The 18,505-nt window shown below is 42.0% G+C and overlaps 1 protein-coding gene and 1 long non-coding RNA gene across 6 annotated transcripts in view; one reads left to right on the forward strand and one right to left on the reverse strand.

Moving 5' to 3' along the window:
• Nucleotides 1–18,505, forward strand: part of TMEM131L (transmembrane 131 like) — a 154,798-nt gene that overhangs the window by 69,930 nt on the left and 66,363 nt on the right. For all 4 annotated transcript variants that reach the window (XM_026499499.4, XM_026499500.4, XM_057310137.1 and 1 more), the window contains 4 exons: nt 8,178–8,246; nt 12,801–12,924; nt 13,960–14,076; nt 14,870–14,980. In XM_026499499.4, the coding sequence (XP_026355284.1) occupies nt 8,178–8,246; nt 12,801–12,924; nt 13,960–14,076; nt 14,870–14,980 (421 nt within the window). The remainder of the gene's footprint in view (nt 1–8,177; nt 8,247–12,800; nt 12,925–13,959; nt 14,077–14,869; nt 14,981–18,505) is intronic.
• LOC123001096 (uncharacterized) lies at nt 243–10,515 on the reverse strand. 2 transcript variants are annotated; one of them, XR_008958653.1, is made up of 6 exons: nt 10,428–10,515; nt 9,806–9,928; nt 8,839–9,298; nt 3,040–3,398; nt 2,868–2,934; nt 243–2,251 (listed from the first exon to the last, which is right to left on the reverse strand). It is a non-coding gene; the product is annotated as an uncharacterized LOC123001096 (long non-coding RNA). The 2 variants fall into 2 exon arrangements; XR_006409655.2 differs by having other exon boundaries at nt 899–2,934.

Consider the following 18,505-nt stretch of genomic DNA (forward strand, 5'->3'; position numbering starts at 1 on the left):
ACAGTTGACCTTGGAACAACAGGGGGCTGGGGGCACTTACTCCTTGCGCAGTTGAAAATCCACGTGTAACTTTTGACTCCCCCAAAACTTCACTACAAATAGCCTGCTGTTGACCAGAAGCCTTACTGATAATGTAAACAGACTGTTAACACATTTTGTAGGTTCTGTGTATCATATACTGTATTCTTACTGTAAAGTAAGCTAGAGGGAAGAGTGTTAACAAAATCGTAAGCAAGAGAAAATTTATTTGCAGTACTATATTTATTGAAAAAAATTAATGTACAAGTAGACCCATGCAGTTCAAACCCGTGTTGTTCAAGGATCAGCTGTGCTGTTTTTCGTCCTAATCGTACATACCTATGATAAAGTTTAAGTTATAAAGGAGGCCCAATAGCAGATTAACAACAACAATAATAAAACAATTATGACAATATACTGTAATAAAATATGAACGTGATCTCTTTCAAAATACCTTATTGTATGGCACTCACCCTTCTTGTGATGATGTGAGATGTAAAATGCCTACCTCACAAGACGAAGTGAAGTGAATGTTGTAGGCTTTTGGACCTAGCATCAGGCTAGTATTGACTTTCTGGCTACATATCGGAAGAAGGATTTTCTGCTTCTGGACCATGGTTGATGGCAGGTAACTGAAACCACAGCAATCAAAAGTGTGGATTGGAGGGGGAGGGCTCTAGTGTGTGGTGCTGTGGTGGGGAATCTGAGTGAGATGTTGACTCCACCACAGATTCCATTTGGATGTGCCTGTAGGCCATCTGTGGGATGGCGTCTGGTACATTTGGAAACCCGAGTCAGGAGCTCAGCAGAGGGTTCTAGGCCACAGATACACAGTCTTGGGAAATGAATCAGTCAAACCACAGAAACCAGCTCTGGCTGATTTAAGCAGAAAAGGAATTTATTGAAAAGATGTTGGGCAGCCCTCAGAATCTCTAGGAAGACTTAAGGCTCAGAAAACAAAGGAAGAGGGGATAGCAGACAGGACCACAGACAGGATTGTGCCGTGGAAGCAGGTGCCGGGGACACTGCTGTCCTTGACGCCTGCCCCGCTGCCTGGCTGCTGTACTCATCCCCAGGACGCTTCTCCACTTTCTTTCCTCTCTCGTGGCCCCGGCTCCTGGTGCCCTGCTTCAGGCAGGTGAATGTGGCCACGTCCGGGTCATATGCTGGCATCCTGACAACAAGCAGGGCTAGAAAAATTAGTAACTGGCCCTTTTAGAATCCAGGAGGGGTGACACTGGGAAGTCTGTGGTTAAAGTAAGGAAACTTGGATGCTGGACGGAGAAATGACAGATGTCCTTATAGGAAGCATGACCCAGTGGGTGATGGCTGAAACTAGGGGGTAGGTGTGCCTGGCCAGAGTGAGGCTTTAGGGAGAGCTGAGGGGACAGTCATGTTGGGGAGAGGAGCTTCACAGGGAGATGAGAGGGAGCAGCACAGAGGGAGGAGGGAGACTGGGCAAGATTTCCTAGAAACCAAGGAGGGGCACTTCAGGAGAAGGGCCAGCGGGCAGACTGAGTAACCTCAGCACTTGCCTTCCCAGCGTGTCCTCACTCATGACCTCAGCAAAGTGAGGGGGCAGGACACCAGGGACAAGGGTGTGAGCAGTGTAGCACAGGGGCTCCTTCCTGGTCAGCCCCCCAGCAGTGGAGTGGGCTTTGGCTGATTGTTTAAACCCTCAAAACATCGGTTTCTTTGGGTGTGAAAGTGGGATAATAATGGTGTCCACACAGGGTTCTTAGGATTACAGGGGATAGTGCCGGGCACGGCACCTGGGACACTGTAAGTGCTAATTAAGTGTACTTGCTGTCGTCGTTACTTTCGCCCACAGTTCAAGGGATGAAGGTCAAAGGGTCTTCTTAGGTGATAGGAGCGTGAGTCTCTCCTGTGTCAGAGTGGATGAGAAAGACGGCAGGAGGGGACGCTGAGAATCCCGGAGAGGGCAGAGCGGGTCAGGGCCTGGAATCAGCCCAAGTTCCATCCAGAAAGGGGCTTTGGGACATTAGTCTTTGAGAGAAGGAACGGCTCATCCATCAGTGGTATGAACTGGGAGAACGTCTTTGCCACTCGAGGGATGGACTGGAGTGCAGGACTTTTGTCCTGGCCTTGGGAAGTCCTGGCCATCAACATGCACCTAGCCCATTATGAGTGACAGCACCTTTGACAGACCACTGCTGGTAGTCATTGCTCCAAGGATTTTCTTCTTTGCTTTGACCTTGAAGTCTGAGGCTTTCTGTAATAGAAGCAGCTAGGAAAATCACGTCCAACCAAATGATTCCTCCCCTGCACCCCTCCCCCCGCCCCACTTTGGGAATTCAGTGGATGAAAATACTGGTTTCTATCTTCATTGTTAAGTGGTTGTTTTCCAGAAAGAATGGCAGTTCTAACCTTAGTAGATGTGCTTGTGTCTATCATATTTTTCCTCCGTAAACTTCTGGAAGAAGTATTTTTTAAGTTAAGAGTAAGAGCTGAAAGCAACTTGTAGTACTAAGACTACGATGTGGAATTTTATAACTCATGTAGTTCTAGAACTTATTTCATCAATCATGCAGTTTGGGCCTTTTCGCCGAGGACGCTAAAGCTGGGTATTGTTGGAACACAGGGGCGAATGCCGGGAGGGCAGCGTCTGTGCTAACTGTTGGTGGGAGCCTGTGGAGGTCTTGCTCTGGAGTGGGCAGGCTTCAGTCAGGACTGCGCGAGGCAGGAGCTGCTTTTCTCTGTGCAGGGATCCATCCCAGTTCTGTATAAAGCAGAAGTACTGAAATCCCCCCGGGTGCCTGGGAATAGCAGCTGGAAATACCTGTTGTTGATTCAAGGTCCGAGGGGATCGACAGTGCAGGAATCCCTACCTTTGTGGAATTTGTAGGTCTTTTCCAGCATTCCCAGCACTGGGCTCTGATGGGCGCTCCCCTTCTCCTAAGGAGAACAGCCGAGTAAGTAGGTCAATAGTATAACAGGTCTTTCCTTGAATGCTTTAGAGTCTAGATAGCAGTGTTATTTTGCCATGGTCTCCTTTGTTACCTTTCTGAGGCCGAGAGGGTTTGCGAAAGGTGTGGGAAGCCGGTCCTCTTGTCCTTGTACTCAGCCAGTGGCTAAAGCCTGGTCACGGCCCTCTCTCGATGGATTGAAGGAGTTTGCATGGAAAAGGCAGCGAGCTGTAGATGCCGGAGCTTTAAGAGGCCGACCGAATCAGTCCACTTAAGAACATGGGAAACCAGGGGCGCCTGGGTGGCACAGTGGTTAAGCGTCTGCCTTCGGCTCAGGGCGTGATCCCGGCGTTCTGGGATCGAGCCCCACATCAGGCTCCTCCGCTATGAGCCTGCTTCTTCCTCTCCCACTCCCCCTGCTTGTGTTCCCTCTCTTGCTGGCTGTCTCTATCTCTGTCGAATAAATAAATAAAAAATCTTTAAAAAAAAAAAAGAATATGGAAAACCAGACAGTTCCATCCTCCCTGAAGGTGCTTACCGTTGTTTCTCAAATCCCTGCCAGAGGTAAAGTTATTTTTTCCCTATTCAGAAAGGACGGCAACAGCCTCTGCCGGCCGTGTTCTGAAACACTGCAGTCTTCTCCAGAAACTGGTTAAACCTTCAGGTTCCTTTAGGAGTAAAGGCCCAGCACAGACCCACAGTGCATGAGACTCGCGTCAGGGTGCACTGTGGCGCGTGTCGGGCTTGTGTCCCATTCCAGCAAGGCCTCATCGTTGGCTGCCACGCTGTCTGCCCCCTCCTGTCCTCACTGTCCATGCTCTGCACTCCACCACTCAGAACCACCAGGCCAACTGTCCAGCGTGTTTTCCTTGCTCGGATGGTGTTCCCAGATGGGGTCTGTGCGTCCCTTAGCCTTTGTGTCTTCCTTCCTGCTGTTAGCTTCGTTCAAGAGGCCTTTCTCCAGTTTTCCATTCAAGGTCACTGTTCCTTGAGGCCCCTGCCTCCTCCCACCTCCAACCCCAAGCTTTTCCTGACTTTTTCAGAGATTTCTATTCCTCTCTTTGAACTTTCTTGATCTTTGAGTTTTGCTTGTTGGCCTACAAGTCTTGTCTGGCTTCCTGGATCATAACCTTGAGGGGAGAATCTTCCTAGAGCTAGCCCCCTGCCCCAGGGCAGCCAGTCCTTCCTGAGTGTTTGCCACGAGCTGTGGAGGCTGGATCTGCAGTTCCTGGGCCCTGTTGCTCATTCCAGAGAGGTGGAGCACTGCGTTTGCAGTGATGTGTTTGGTCAGATTTCTGAATGGCCAGAACAGTTGGTTATAGTTAATTCACATCCGTATCGAAGTCACTGGACTGAAATGCTTTAATGGGTGTGTCTGAAATCGGCAGATAGACTTAATTTTCCTAGGAATACGGAGTCTGGGCATCTGAACTCTCCTGTAAGGGCCTTCAGTTTGCCAAAGAGGAAACTCCTATCGGACCTGGGACCAGAACCAAGGTCTTCTCATTTCCATGGAAATTTCTTTTCTCTTGCACTGCCCACTTTTTAGAACTGTTTCTTTCTTTTTTTTTTTAATTTTTTTTCTTTTTTAAAGATTTTATTTATTTATTTGACAGAGATAGAGACAGCCAGTGAGAGAGGGAACACAAGCAGGGGGAGTGGGAGAGGAAGAAGCAGGCTCATAGCAGAGGAGCCTGATGTGGGGCTCGATCCCAGAATGCCGGGATCACGCCCTGAGCCGAAGGCAGACGCTTAACGACTGTGCCACCCAGGCGCCCCGTTTCTTTGTTTTATATATAAAGAAAAAAAAGTTAGCTGAAGTTTCTGAAAAAAGAGAAGAAGATAAAGAGGAAAAGTCACATAATCTTAGGCAATGATTTTCTTTCCAAATAGTATGTGTAGAATTCCTTGTCCACATGTCCTACGCTGAGGGAAGAGTCAACTCTGCGGAAGACAGGTGTCTTCGGAAGGGCTAAGAGAATGTATGGGGCAGGGTCCATATAAACAAGAGCCCCCTTACCTCACATTACTGTCACCTCTATTTCCTCTCCCTGTGCTTCTGTTAGAGAAGCAAAGTGGCTCCTCTTTTATTTCTCTCTTCTCATAAAGGGCTTTTCCTTAGAATTATCTTGCTGGTGGGGGGGGGGTGAACATTAGAAATACGTGCATGAATTTATCATTTGTTTTTACAAGATGCCAGAGTTTATTTTAGGCCAGATGAGGGGACTCCTAACAGTGAAAGAGGCCAGGTGAACTGTGACATCAGAGAAGCACTCACATTATTAAGGGCGCACGTGCAAGAAGGTTAATGCTGACCTTTGAGTAAAGGAGAAAAGGGAGGGAATTTTGTCTCTCACCGCTGTAGCGCGTAAGGCTTAAGTTAGTTACTTTGATGTCATTGATTTAGAAACGAAAACTTCGGCATCTTTAAACAGTATAATTTCTTAGCTGCCACGGATTTTTGAGGATGGTTGTTGATGCCCACAGTTGGCTAAATTTCGGCAGCGTTTCCCCCTCTTCAGTCTTCAACAAGTACTTGAGGGCATGTGTGCCTGTGTATTGTCCCAGGCAGTACCTACATCTAAGATGGTTTTATCTTTGAGAACTAACTTTTTAACTTAGTGCTGTTAAATCTCCTTGTAACTTGATCTCCTTTCCAAAATGTTAAGTCAAATGAGCTGAAACTGACCAAAGAGAAAAATGAATCTGTTCTATGACTTTTAGGAAGAACTATTGACATGATTTTACTTCTCCATTATGAGATTAAAATAGAGTTTTCTCTGAAGTTAGAGAAATTCTGGCTATGTCTGGTTTATTGCTTTAAGTTGGACCTCACATATCTGATTTTTGTTGGGTTTGTAAAACTTCCTGATTGTAGGATTTAAAAACCTCTGTTCTGATATGAGATGGCCCAGGTTTATATTTCATTTGTTCTATTCAGAGATAATTTACTGCTACCCTTTTGGGGCTTTTAAATCCCCAGGTCAGCTCTGACTCGAGCTCAATTAGCTTCTCCATCTGCTCTCATTACTTTTTTTGTTGGGCGACAGTCTTCCTCTTAGTGACATGATCTAATATTTATTGCACTTTTAACTATGTGCCAGCCACGAAGCAAAGGCATTATTATTTCATTTCAACCTCAGGATAACTATATGGTAGTTACTGTTGTCATCTTTATTTTAAGATAATAAAGCTGGGACTTTGGAGAAGTTAAGTGATTGACCTGCTCAGGACTAGGGAGTGGTGAGCTTGGGCCTGGAATCTAAGTTCGTCTGCGCTCTGAAGCCCAAACCCTCACCCCGCCACTAGGCTGCCTTGGTTCCTTGGGTAGGTCCTGTGAACCTAGATAGGCCTGAACTCCATACCAGCTTCATGTTTCTGACCTCAACATATCTGCATTGGAATTCTGGCTCTCTTAGTAGCTATGTGATCTTGAATGAATTGCTTAAATCCTTAAAACCTTATCTTCGTTCAGAAGTTAGGTGTGAAATCTGATGATAAATCCACTTTCAGTGCACAAGACAGGAAGATACTATAATTATTTTACTTATTTTGTATACAGTAGCCTGGCTTTTCTAAGATAATTTTTGGCACGTGAAGTTGCCTGTTTTCTTTTTCTTCTGGAATGCTGAGCCCTGGCCAGCTCAATCTGATGTTGGCACTTCTTTACATCTCTCACCTCCTGGGGTTCTCCAAAACATTTCTGGAGGCAACCAGGTGTGTTAGTGTCCTTTCTGTACACAAGTCATGGAGTTAGTCCTGGCCTTTTGGGGTTAGAGGGAAACCAGTAAACAGCATACCTCTTCTCTGCTCACGTTCAGCACAAGTGGAGAAGTGGCAGAAGTTGGGCAGACGGAGACCGAGCTGTCGCCTTGATTTAGATAGGGCTAGAAAAGTGGAGGGAGGAAGGAAAGATTGCAGCCAGGATTCTCCCTATAAGATGAGGATTTCGGAGGGGTTCTCTGGTCTCTGTGTTGTTTGTACCTTCAAGGAAAATGGGAGACAGGCTTGCTGAAGGTCACAAAGCTTCTATTGGCCAGCAGCTCTGAAACTCAGATGTCCACTCCTGGACTAGTCTTGGGACCATGTTTGGTGGAGTGCTAAGTGGTGGCAGGAGACAATGGAAAGATTGTATTTTGGAAAGCTTGCTGAAGTCTTTGAAAATAGCTACACATGTTGCATTTCGGGGCTTCTTCAGTTAAATATTTTTGGATTTTGGATAAAAGCCACACATGGCTTTAAAAATGTCATATGACCCGGGTGCCTGGGTGGCTCAGTCGGTTAAGCATCGGACTCTTGATTTTGGCTCAGGTCATGATCTCAGGGTCATGGGATTGGGCCCCGAATTGGACTCTGCACTCAGCATGGAGTCTGCTTGAGATTCTCTCTCTCTGTCTCCCCCTCCCCCACCACATGAGTGTGTTCTCTCTCTCTCAAATAAATAAATATTAAAATAAAATAAAATGCCATATGACCATTGATAGTTTTTTGGTGTAGATATCACACATACACACACACATACATATACACATGCTTTGCATTTTATGTCTTTAAGTACGTTTATGTGTATGTATGTATATTATGTTATAATGTTATACATACCTGTTTTTGCTTTTATATTCTTTGTATGCTTTTGGTATGTTAATTTATGTCTTGGTTCTGAAGAAAAATCATCATAATGATTAAAAACTGCAGAAAAATATGACCTGCATGTGAGGTTTTATGTAATGATTATTCTTAAAAGTACAGATTTGGTGATGATTTCAGGCTTGGGGGACAACCCTGCCTATATTCTCCATCCTTTCCCTGTTACAAATAGTCTAACTAATTTAGAGGCCAAATCTCTTTCCCTCTCCAGCCCCTCACCTGCACCCACCTTACATGTATGTCTTTTCTTGATTCGGAGTTTACGAAAATAGTCATGTTATTCAAAATGCATCCAGAAATGAAGCCTATTAAAACTTAAATGTGTCCCCATTTTTGTTGAATGCTTACAGAATCTGTACATTTGATATGAAGTTATATTAACCATAATCAAAAAGTATCTTAAATTTTTGCAGCTGTAGAATTATACTTCTGATAATTCAATTTTTACATTTAAAACCAATTCAACTCATCTATAAGGGAGTAAAATTATAGCTTGTGAGAGCCATTGACCTAAGTATATACTCTTAACTCAGAATTCAGATTTCAAAACTACACAAAATTAATGTCTTGTCTTTTCTTTTTTAGCTTCTCCGACAAACTATTTAGTGGAAAGGGCTTACATTTTCAGCCGTCAGTTCTAGATTTTGGAATTCAGTAAGTATCTTTTCTTTATAATTTTTAATAACTTGTTTTATTTAGATTATTTGCTTTCAGGATATCATTTATGTATACTTAAAATATATCAATATATTTAAATGTACTTATATATCTATATATAAAATGTTAAATACGTTTTAAGTATATTAGTAATATAAGTAATATTAGTAATATAAGTATATTAGGAATATTAGTAATGTATTAGTAATTAAGTATGTAGTATAATTACTACAATATTAGTAATATTGACCCTGGGACTTGTTAAGAGGAATATTTTTGTGAAAAGGAGAGTTTAAGATTGTTTTAGCCATTTCTTCAGTTTTTATTAAATATACCTTATAATCTTTTATAGTGATTGGAATTTAATAAGAGTCAATATTAAGTCCCTGTTTTTCTGTAACAAATTAGGTTATTTTATAATGAAAAACACTAAATATTGATGATTTCTGAATTCTTTTCATTAGATTCATTTGCTTGTCTTTACTGCTTATCGTGCTTTGTTATGCACTGTGCAAACGTTAGTTGCTATGATTAAGACTTTGGCAAGAAGTGAAGTGGGGAAGACAGCATATCAGCTGTAATTACTTACAGTGCATCACGTTCAGAACCACGAGGATGAAGGGAACGTGACTTGAGTGTTGGTTGAGGGACTAATCTGGGAATGCTGCGCCCAGGGGTGAACTTAAGGACTCTTGTTAGCTGTAACACTTAATGTGGTTGAAGTTCGAAGCTTCAGGTGTTCAACTCCCTGGATGCAGACTCTCTGGGCACTGAAGAGAGACAGTTTCAAGATTTGTTCATACAGTTCATTCATAGAGTTTCAAGTATGGAAGTGAAAGTGTTTCAGGTGTCAAAGCTCTGCTTGCTCCAACAGCCTGGAACATCATTTTCACGAGCTTTTTTGAGTTGCAGGAAGAGTTCGGTGAATGAGATAGGCGTGGTGCTGAGAGAGCATCTGGGGTGAGCTAGCTGTGGGCTCCTGGGGTGCCCTCCTTGACTCAGCTGGATTGCCTTCTCTCCCTTTCCGTCCAATCAGCAAAAGATTAGAGCTGCAGTGAAGGAGAAGGAAGTATAAATGTAAAAATACCTTGTTGAGCTTTTAAAGGAGATTCTGTAAAAGGAAGAAAAGAGAAAATTGGGAGGGGTGCCTGCTGACTTTACAAGATTTTAGGTTTTAATGCAGGACCCACTTTTAAAAATATATATTCAACAACATTGAACTGTATGTTAACTAACAAAATTTAAATAAAAATATGGAAGAGAAAAAAGAAAAAATATATCAATTACAGATTGGTAGCTATAAGAAGATGGATAGTAGTAAGTACAGTTAAGTGAGGGTAGCAACTCCAGTTCGTAGGATTCTGGCTGTGACATATACATTCTTCAGTAAGATGAAAGTCCTGTGATCGGTGCACAAGGATGGATGGATGTCTTGGCCACAAATGTTAATTAGCTTTATGCATCCGTTTCTGGTCCCGATAACTGGAGGCAGGCTGAAAAGCAACTGTTTAAAATGTTTTATTTGCAAAGGTTACCACACTTCAGACTTGACTCACCTTTGGGTGATTCAGTTTTGTTTATGTAGTACTTTATAGTTCTCAAAATACAATCATGTCTCTTGTCAGGTGAGTCTTCTATGAATCCTGGAAGGATAGTGGAGTAGTGGGGGCAGGTATTATCTGCGAGACAGAGTTGCGTGTGTGTCATTTTCAAATATCTCTATACTTGAGCATGGACGACAGATGCTCATGAATTTGTTGCTGAGCAGTAATGTATTTTGCCCAAGGGCATTTCACTAGAAGTGACAGAATAAGTCTTCTGATTTCTAAGCCAGCATATAATCATGCTATTTTATTTTATAAGTGAGCTCTAGGATATGATTATGGGAATAAATTATTTTTGCTAAAGTTTTTAAAAAATCTCAGTAAGAACAAATGGTAGTGTAAATTAGAACACTCCTTTTTTTTTTTTAAGATCTTATTTATTTATTAGAGAGATTGCACACACGAGAGGGTGAGGGGCAGAGGGAGAAGCCGGCTCCCCACTGAGCAGGAAGCCTGACATGGGACTCGATCCCAGGTCCCCGGGATCATGACCTGAGCTGAAGGCAGATGCTTAACCGACTTAACCACCCAGGCACCCCAGAATACTACTAAAATTAGTCAAGTTTTTCCTTACTTTTTAGCAGATGGTCTAATTTATAGGCATTAGATTCAAACTTCAGGCCGAGAGTTCTCCTGCTGATCTCTTCACTGCCCTTGTTCAGGTTGGCTATTTGTTTATTTTGAAGTTGACCTTGGGCAAACCCTATCCCTTTTCATAGCTTTGGTTTCCCTCGGGGGTGCAGAATCAGTACCATGTTATTCACCTGCCCTCTGCCCACTTCTTAAGGCTTATTATAAGGGTTAATATTCCACTGGTGCAGAGATTAAAAGTGCTAATCATTCGAAAGAGATTTTAATCATTCTTTTGTAGTATTAAATTAATAGAGTATCTTCCAGTTGTCACTAGTGAAGGAAATTCTTATCCTCATAACACTTTTAAAAATAGAATTAAAAAATAGAATAAAAATAGCACGGTGGTAACTAGGTCTGTGTTAGGTCTGGTGGATGCAGTCACTGGGTTCTGTAGAATTGCAGTTTGGAGTCTGATTTTCTAAAGTGTTTTTGTTTGGGAAACATCTGTATATTTTTAAACTAAAACTCTTGTATGCCAGTGATATGAATGGGATATAAAGCTTTGAGATAAGTAGTAATAACTCTGCTGATTGAGTCGTATTATTTACCTACAACCTAAAACGATGGAAGTCTTTATTTAACTTGATGGAGGTAAAAGGCAAATGTGAACCCAGTAGTCCAAGGCAGGGCCCTCTGAGGTGACCCTTTATGGTAGTGTAACAAAATTTTAGTTGTATTAGGTAAGAACACTATAAAACTAAAAATAAAAAAAAAATCTAGGTTTTGATCACATTAGTGTGTATTTTATTTATAACTGGGTATAAAGGACTTATTTTTTAAAATACACATTGGCTGTATTAAACTTTCAGTTAAGACTTGTGATTAAAAGGAGGAGGTATGGGCTGGCTCCTGGGTGGCTCAGTTGGTTAATCATCTGAATTTTTATATAAGCTCAGGTCTTGATCTGAGGGTCATGAGTTCAAACCCCGCATTGGCCTCTGCGCTGGACATGGATCCTCCTTAAAAAAAAAAAAAAAAAAAAGTAGGAGGAAAAGCTGAAAGAGGAATGTGAGGGATTTGATGGTGGTGATACAGTACTTTGGAAATCCCTTTGTACCTAAGATAGCACAGAGAAATCAGAATAAAATCAGAAAAATACAAGTATAAAGTAGATGAATTTTTTTTTTTAAGATTTTATTTATTTATTTGACAGAGATAGAGACAGCCAGCGAGAGAGGGAACACAAGCAGGGGGAGTGGGAGAGGAAGAAGCAGACTCCTAGCGGAGGAGCCTGATGCGGGGCTCGATCCCATAACGCCGGGATCACACCCTGAGCCGAAGGCAGACGCTTAACCACTGTGCCACTCAGGCGCCCCTAAAGTAGATGAATTTTTCATATAGAATATAGTTTTACTTCTTACATATTAAAGAGAGCTATATACTTGGGTCCCTGCTACTGAGGACATTAAAACTGGAGAGATGGCTTCAGTGAAATTTTTGTGGCTCTCTGTGTCTAACAACGTGACTCAACTGCTAGGAATCAGAGGTAAATGATTCCAGGGAACACGGCAGGTAGGTGGGCCAGAGGTTGCTCTGTTCCTTTGCAGTTCCTTCGCTAGCCTTGTGGGTGGAAAAGAGGAGGAAGGAAAGGTCAGCCTGAGCGTCCTCCTCAGGGAGGGTGCTCGCTGGAAAACAGACCTTCTCACCTGAGCACGTAAATGTTTTGAAATGGTGGCTAAAACTTTTGGGTGTGTCTGTTTGTGGAGGGAGGAGCCAAAGCTTTCATTAGAATTTTCTAAACGACTCATGATTTAAACAGATAAGAACAAGCTCTAGAAAGTGCTGTTGAGTTTGCGTTCTTCTCAGAAGAATGGTCTTTAGCAACAATTAAGTTTTCCTTTCATGAGACTTGATAAAGTCTCTTTGTGAGTTGAAATCCGTTCCCCCAAAAGCCTCTTTAAACTTATTACTGAGAGAAGAAACTCTGAGAAGACTGGGTTTTTCTGTGAGTCCATTTTCTTATCTAAACCTATTTTCATTTGAGTTAGAGCCCCATCAGGCGAGGTCCTCATTCCTACTCTGTATTTGCACGCATTTAATGGCCTCTGCAGGTTGAATTCTTCTAACGTCCAAGTCAGTGAGGTGTTACCATTGGTTGGCATAAGTGTCTTGTAAAAGAAAGGATTCTTTTAAAAGTTTTTGACTTGTGAATTAAATGTTCTAGTAATAGCAGGATTTAATCATTGTTGCTTTTAGCTTTAATGAACATCAACAGCTTTCTGGGTTTAAAGTATATACATATATATGGGTGGGTGGATGGCCATATTAATGACCACACAATCCATTGGTTTTTTTCTCCTTGTTCCCATCCTAGGTTCCTGGGTCACCCTACCGCAAAGATTCTCTATGCGTATAACCCTAGTAGGGATAGTGAGGTCGTGGTGAATTCAGTGTTTACAGCTGCTAGACATTTTCATGTGCCTCCTGTTCATTGCAGGGTAAGTGTTGATGTACTCTTGGAAACTATGCTGTGGCAGGCTGCCAGGTGTTCTTGCTTTCTTTGGCCTGAAGTTTTTACTTTCTGCTCCCTGTCTCCCCTTTTTCTGCTACCCAAACTCTTTCCTTCTGCGTGTTTGCTTTAGCATTTAGTTTTTCAGTTGTCCATAATTTTGGCGGCTCTTGATATCTCCATGGGAAAAAAAAGTTTAGAGTCTAAACAAGGTATAATGTATATCTAATAGGACTTTTTCATGGTTAAGGAAACTTAGTATTATGTATCTTGAAATGACTACAAATGCTGAACCATTTAGTAATTAATACAAGTTTTAGAGTCGTGATTGCCTTGCCTGGCAAACCTGCTAGAATAGGACTCCTTTCTAAATGTGGGAATAGGAGGTAGTGAACGGCTCCTTATAAAGGTAATTTGCACCGTAACAGAGAGCTCGGAACCCTGGTCTTCTGGTAGTTTAGGTTTCAGCGGTCTTTAACTTTCGGTGAAGATCCTGGTTACTAATGGGTTTTATTTTTTTGTTTATTTGGCTTACTTACGTCTACCGGATGCACTTTTTTCCTCTTAAATTTGGGACCAAGGAGATGGTGCACGAGGGAGCCCATTTTTTGTTGATGGTAGTCTGTCCACGTAAACGCAGCTCCTCACTTTCATTAGGTATCGGCAGGTTTGTACATCGGTGGCTCCTTTTACTTGAGTCGAGTTAGAACCGTGTTTGATAAAGGCTGTTGAACACATGGGTGTACAAGAGGAGGGAAAAGGAAGAACGTGAGGGATTCCCAGTCCGAAGTGAAAGGACTTGCAGCTGCCTTGCCATAAGCCTGGGGTGTGTTCTTTGATACGTTCTCTTCAACTGTTGGATTTTGATCCATTTGGTGATTCTCAGGGATTCGTGATACTTCTGAATCAAGGGTACAGAATATGCAGACATTTGTTAATGGAAATTGTCAGAAAGGAAGTCTCTGAAAGACATTTTTTTTACAGAGGTCCATTCCAAATGGCTAATTTGGTACCTTCCTTTCAGGTAATTCCAGCAATGGGGAAAACATCCTTCAGAATTATTTTCTTACCTACTGAAGAAGGAAGCATTGAAAGTTCTTTATTTATTAATACCTCCTCGTATGGAGTCCTTCCCTATCATGTAAGTAATTTTTCCCTCTGGTCCCTTGATTTGGTTCCTGATTTAACAGTGGGATTTGGGTATTTTATAAAAGACTTTTGGAAATGTTGCCGCCTGGTTTATGTCATTACAATGTAAGATTGTTAGTGATGTAAACTCACCCGCTTTCCCCCTTCTTTTGCCTCCATGCCATACACAGTTGGCTGTCTTGGGCTCAGAGCACAGAGCTGTAAGTCTCACTGTGGATCTCTGAAAGGCATTGGAACAAAACAAAGAAGTCTACCATATTATAGTTCTATTATAAAATAGAGTGGGCTTTCAGAGCTCGGCCCTGACCTCATGAACAGTCCAGAGGGAGGAGCTATAGAGGCAGTGCCTGGTGCTTCTGCCCCCTTCCCTCCTGGGCTCGGGAATATTTCTGATCAGGACACATGGATTTCATGCTTGGGGGCCGGTTCTCAGGGAGCTCACTCTTCATATCAAGACACCAGGGATGGAGTGTGAAGAATCTTTTTGTTATTGTTCACAAAGTAGTTAGGAATCTTTATCTTCAGTGGTATCTGTGGCATCTTTAATAGGATGTGGCATCGAGCCAAGATCTATCACTTTTGTGGTTATTCCTTACTGGTTTCCATTAAACACTTGGTCCCATATCGGAAAAGTTGCTTATTTCTGAGAAGATTTGCTACAGTGAGGAACATTCAGCTTAAATACAGCAACTTTTGTTGCTTTCTTTTGTAGACAAAAATATATATAATAATTAGATTAATAGGGTCTTAAAGGTCAAGGCTCTTTTTTTTTTTTTTTTTGGAAGGTATCTGGAATTGGTACTCGAAGAGTCTCTACAGAAGGATCTGCCGAGCAGCTACCAAATGCCTACTTTCTGCTTCCACAGGTCCAGAGCATTCAGCTTTCACAAACACAGGTAATTCTAATAGATTTGTTTTGAATTCTGGCAAGCACCAAACTTTGTAGTCCTTTAAATTGATGTATCTTTTGCAGCCCTTTTTATATAGGATTGTTAGAGATGTTAAACTCACCAGGTTTCAGAATTGGGATTTTACACTTTTCTGCTTTTTTGAAAAAATCCTGATGTGTATAGAAGTAGTGTACGTATGTGAAGCGTCAGTGGAATCCACGTACTTCTTGTGAAAGGCCATAGCGTCTGCGGTGTTGCTTTCTCATGGTTAGCTTAATCTTGTTTCTGATCATTTGAAATGTTTCCAGTTTTTCATTATTATTACCGTTAGGCCATGTACATGTTTTATAAGTTTCTTTATTTCCTTTTTGGATTACCTGTTTCCTTGGGATGTGTTTTGTCAAGAGAGATTCTGTAGTTAAAGAGTATGAACCATTTTATAGAGCTTGTTAATTCTTGCCGGGTTGCTTTTCAGGAAGACAGAACCTCTGTGGTCACCAGTAATGATATTTTTTTCAGGAATGTCTTACTGTCTTCCCCTCTCCCTGCTTCCAGTCTTTCTGAGTGTGGGTTAGTGGAAAGAAACATTTTCGATGTTTTAGAATGTGTATCCAGTCGACCCTTGCACAGGGCGCCCACCCCTATGCAGTTCAAAATCTGTGTATAACTTTTGACTCCCCCGAAACTTAACTGCTAATAGCCTGCTGTTAACCAGAAGCCTTGCAGATAACATAAATAGTTGATTAACACGTATTCTGTGTTGTAGGTATTCTATACTGTATTCTTACAATGAAGTCAGCTAGAGAAAAAGTTATTAAAATCATAAGGAAGAGAAAATCCATTTACAGTACCGTACTCTATTGATAAATAATTTGCATATAAATGGACCTATACCGTTCAACCTGTGCTGTTCAGGGGTCAAGTGTAATGACACCTTAATGTTCTTTCAATATGCGTTTCATTAATAGCATATTGTGTTTGATCAGTTTTCCCCTTTGACTTATTTCCTGGTGATTATGAAGAGCTTTGGAAATTGAGAAAACTATTGAACCAATGTATGATGAACTTTGCCACCTTACCTACGCTTTCTTTCTGATTAGTGAATAAAGCACATTGCTTAGAACTATGTCTGGGTCACAGCAGTACCTGGGGCTTTCCTTCACTCAGTAGTCTCATTGAGCCTCTTCTGCAGGCATGCCCTGGTTTAGCATTTCCAGAGCTTACATTGCAGTGGGAAGACCAGCAAAACTAATTTACCTGTACTGTAATGTCTGGGAGGTTTGTCATCATTTTAGATAGTTCTTGGGAATTTTTAGAGTTATTTTTATAGAATTGAATAGCCCCTCTTCCCCAGATTTTAAGGAAGATTTCTTAAGGTTTCCAAAATCGGATTTGGTTTAAATCCTGAAACCAGTGAGGTTGTATTGAAAGGTTTTAAGCATAAGAATGGCACGATCTGACTTGTGTTTTTGTAAGGGGTTGAAAGGGCTGGAGTAAGTGTAACTTGCATACGCTGATAGCATGGCTTTTTCCTGCTGAACATTTTTAGCCTTATCTCAGGGCCGTCCTTCAGCAAAGGGGGCAGCTGAGAATGGCCAGGTTTTTCTGGTTACTGAGACTAGAAGCTTTGAATGCCGGATGCCATATTTGTGGTGATAAAAGTACTGAAACAGAGACAGGTGTTCAGTTATCTTAGTTAATAGGTGTTAATCGAAGGAAGGGTACGGGGAATTAAGAGAGAGAGGCGATGACCGTGCAGGCCTCTCTATGAGCTCTGCTGCAGACCTTGATATGAAGAGAGCCTACACGCTATGTGCTGTACCTGGCAGATCTTGTCTGCTGCCCATGCCGCCCGCTGGCCTTTCCTGCATCCGGGCTGTCATCATCTCTCTCCCAGGCCACTCTGGTAGCCCTGTACCGGACCCACCAGTATCTACTCTGGCCCTTTCAAAAGTCTCTGTCCCCCAAATGCACTTTGGACCACACTGGTGATCGGATAATACGTGCAACATTTCAAGAGTTTGTAGATAAATTTGGTGATCTTTTGTTAGAAACCAGTATTTTGAAGATCTGAATATCAAAAAATATCTCTTAAAAGGCAATCATTGTAATCTTCCACTTTTACCATGATTCAGAAAAAAGGAAACTATTTTTCAAGGCTCACTATATCTAAAAACAAAAAACCCTTCAACATTAAACAAAGAAATCATTATGGCATTCCTCAGAAAAAATTCTGACTATAATATTTCTGCACTGAAACTGCATACATGTATGTGTCTGTGTTGTGTTTTAAGTGGGTATAAAATTGCCAGCTCACCTTCCTTGGAAAGAAATGTCTTCATTTTGATATTCTCTCTGTCTTAAGGTTCCTTCTTTCTGTTTTTTGGTCCAGAACCCATCATCTGGGTGAGTGGTTGAGCTCAGCTTCCTTTAAAAGGGAATAGAGGGTTTGGAAGGTACTCATAAAATCACCTCTGGTTCAGCGTAGAGCTGGAAGGTAGATCTGCTGGAGTGCCGGAGAGTAAGAAGGTTTAGGCAGGAATTAAGATGTCATCAGCTTTGCTTTCGCTTAGCTCCTTAGCTCCACAGGAAGAGAAATAAGTTTATTGTGTTTCGGAATCAAATTTGAAGTTGAGAGAAGAAATACATCTGCTTTCTGTGAGTGCATTGAATCGTAAGAAAACTGAGACGAAAGTGATAATAACCATTTAAAAGAATTCTCATTCAAACAGTCATAGGGCCCAATAATTTTTAGATTTTTTTTGTGTAAGTAAAATGTACAGCCGCTTACACGTAAGTTCAGGTTTATGTGACATCTGGGCCTGAATAGAGTTGGATTTCAGTGTAACTGCGTATTAAAAAAGTTACCTGGCTTAAAGATAGGTAACAGGAGACAAAGACAGGCACCCAAGGATTCACCCACGGATTCCAGAATCTGAAGTGTCTAAAAGGCGAAGGCTCCAGAACGTGCAGATGCCACTTGATTTTTCCAAGCTTTAGAGATGCTGATCAGAGAAGGGAAAACAGCAGGAGTATTTTGTGAAGCTATGAGCGTGGATCTGCAAATGTGGGCCAGGTGCTGTGTGGAGGAGACATAAATGAAATGGCATTTTTAACATGGCCGTAAACTACTGCTTCAAAATGTGGAAGAACTTGGAGCTGTCAGAATGATCACGGAAGGCACCACCATGCCATCGTGAGACATTAAGTCAGCAACAATCAGGAGACAGATGTGCACCTTTGTACAGCATTGTGACGTGTATGTCCCGAAACACTGGATGCAGTTGGCTCCACTGTAACTCAGACGTAAGGAAGCAGAACGATGTTTTGGTCACCAGGGTGGCTAGAGAGCTTAGGAAGCTGAGTACGAATCATGAAAGCTGCTTATGTCTGTCGCTCACTCAGAACCTCAACTCCGCAGGGCAGAGATCTTTGTTCATGAACTCATCGTAGGTGCACAATTAATGGGCATTGGCATGACTGCTTGAAAGTCAATCTTATACATCCAGGATGAACAGGGAAATTCTTACC

The sequence above is a fragment of the Ursus arctos genome, unplaced genomic scaffold (assembly GCF_023065955.2).
Source record: "Ursus arctos isolate Adak ecotype North America unplaced genomic scaffold, UrsArc2.0 scaffold_11, whole genome shotgun sequence".
NCBI classification, from domain to species: Eukaryota; Metazoa; Chordata; class Mammalia; order Carnivora; family Ursidae; genus Ursus; species Ursus arctos.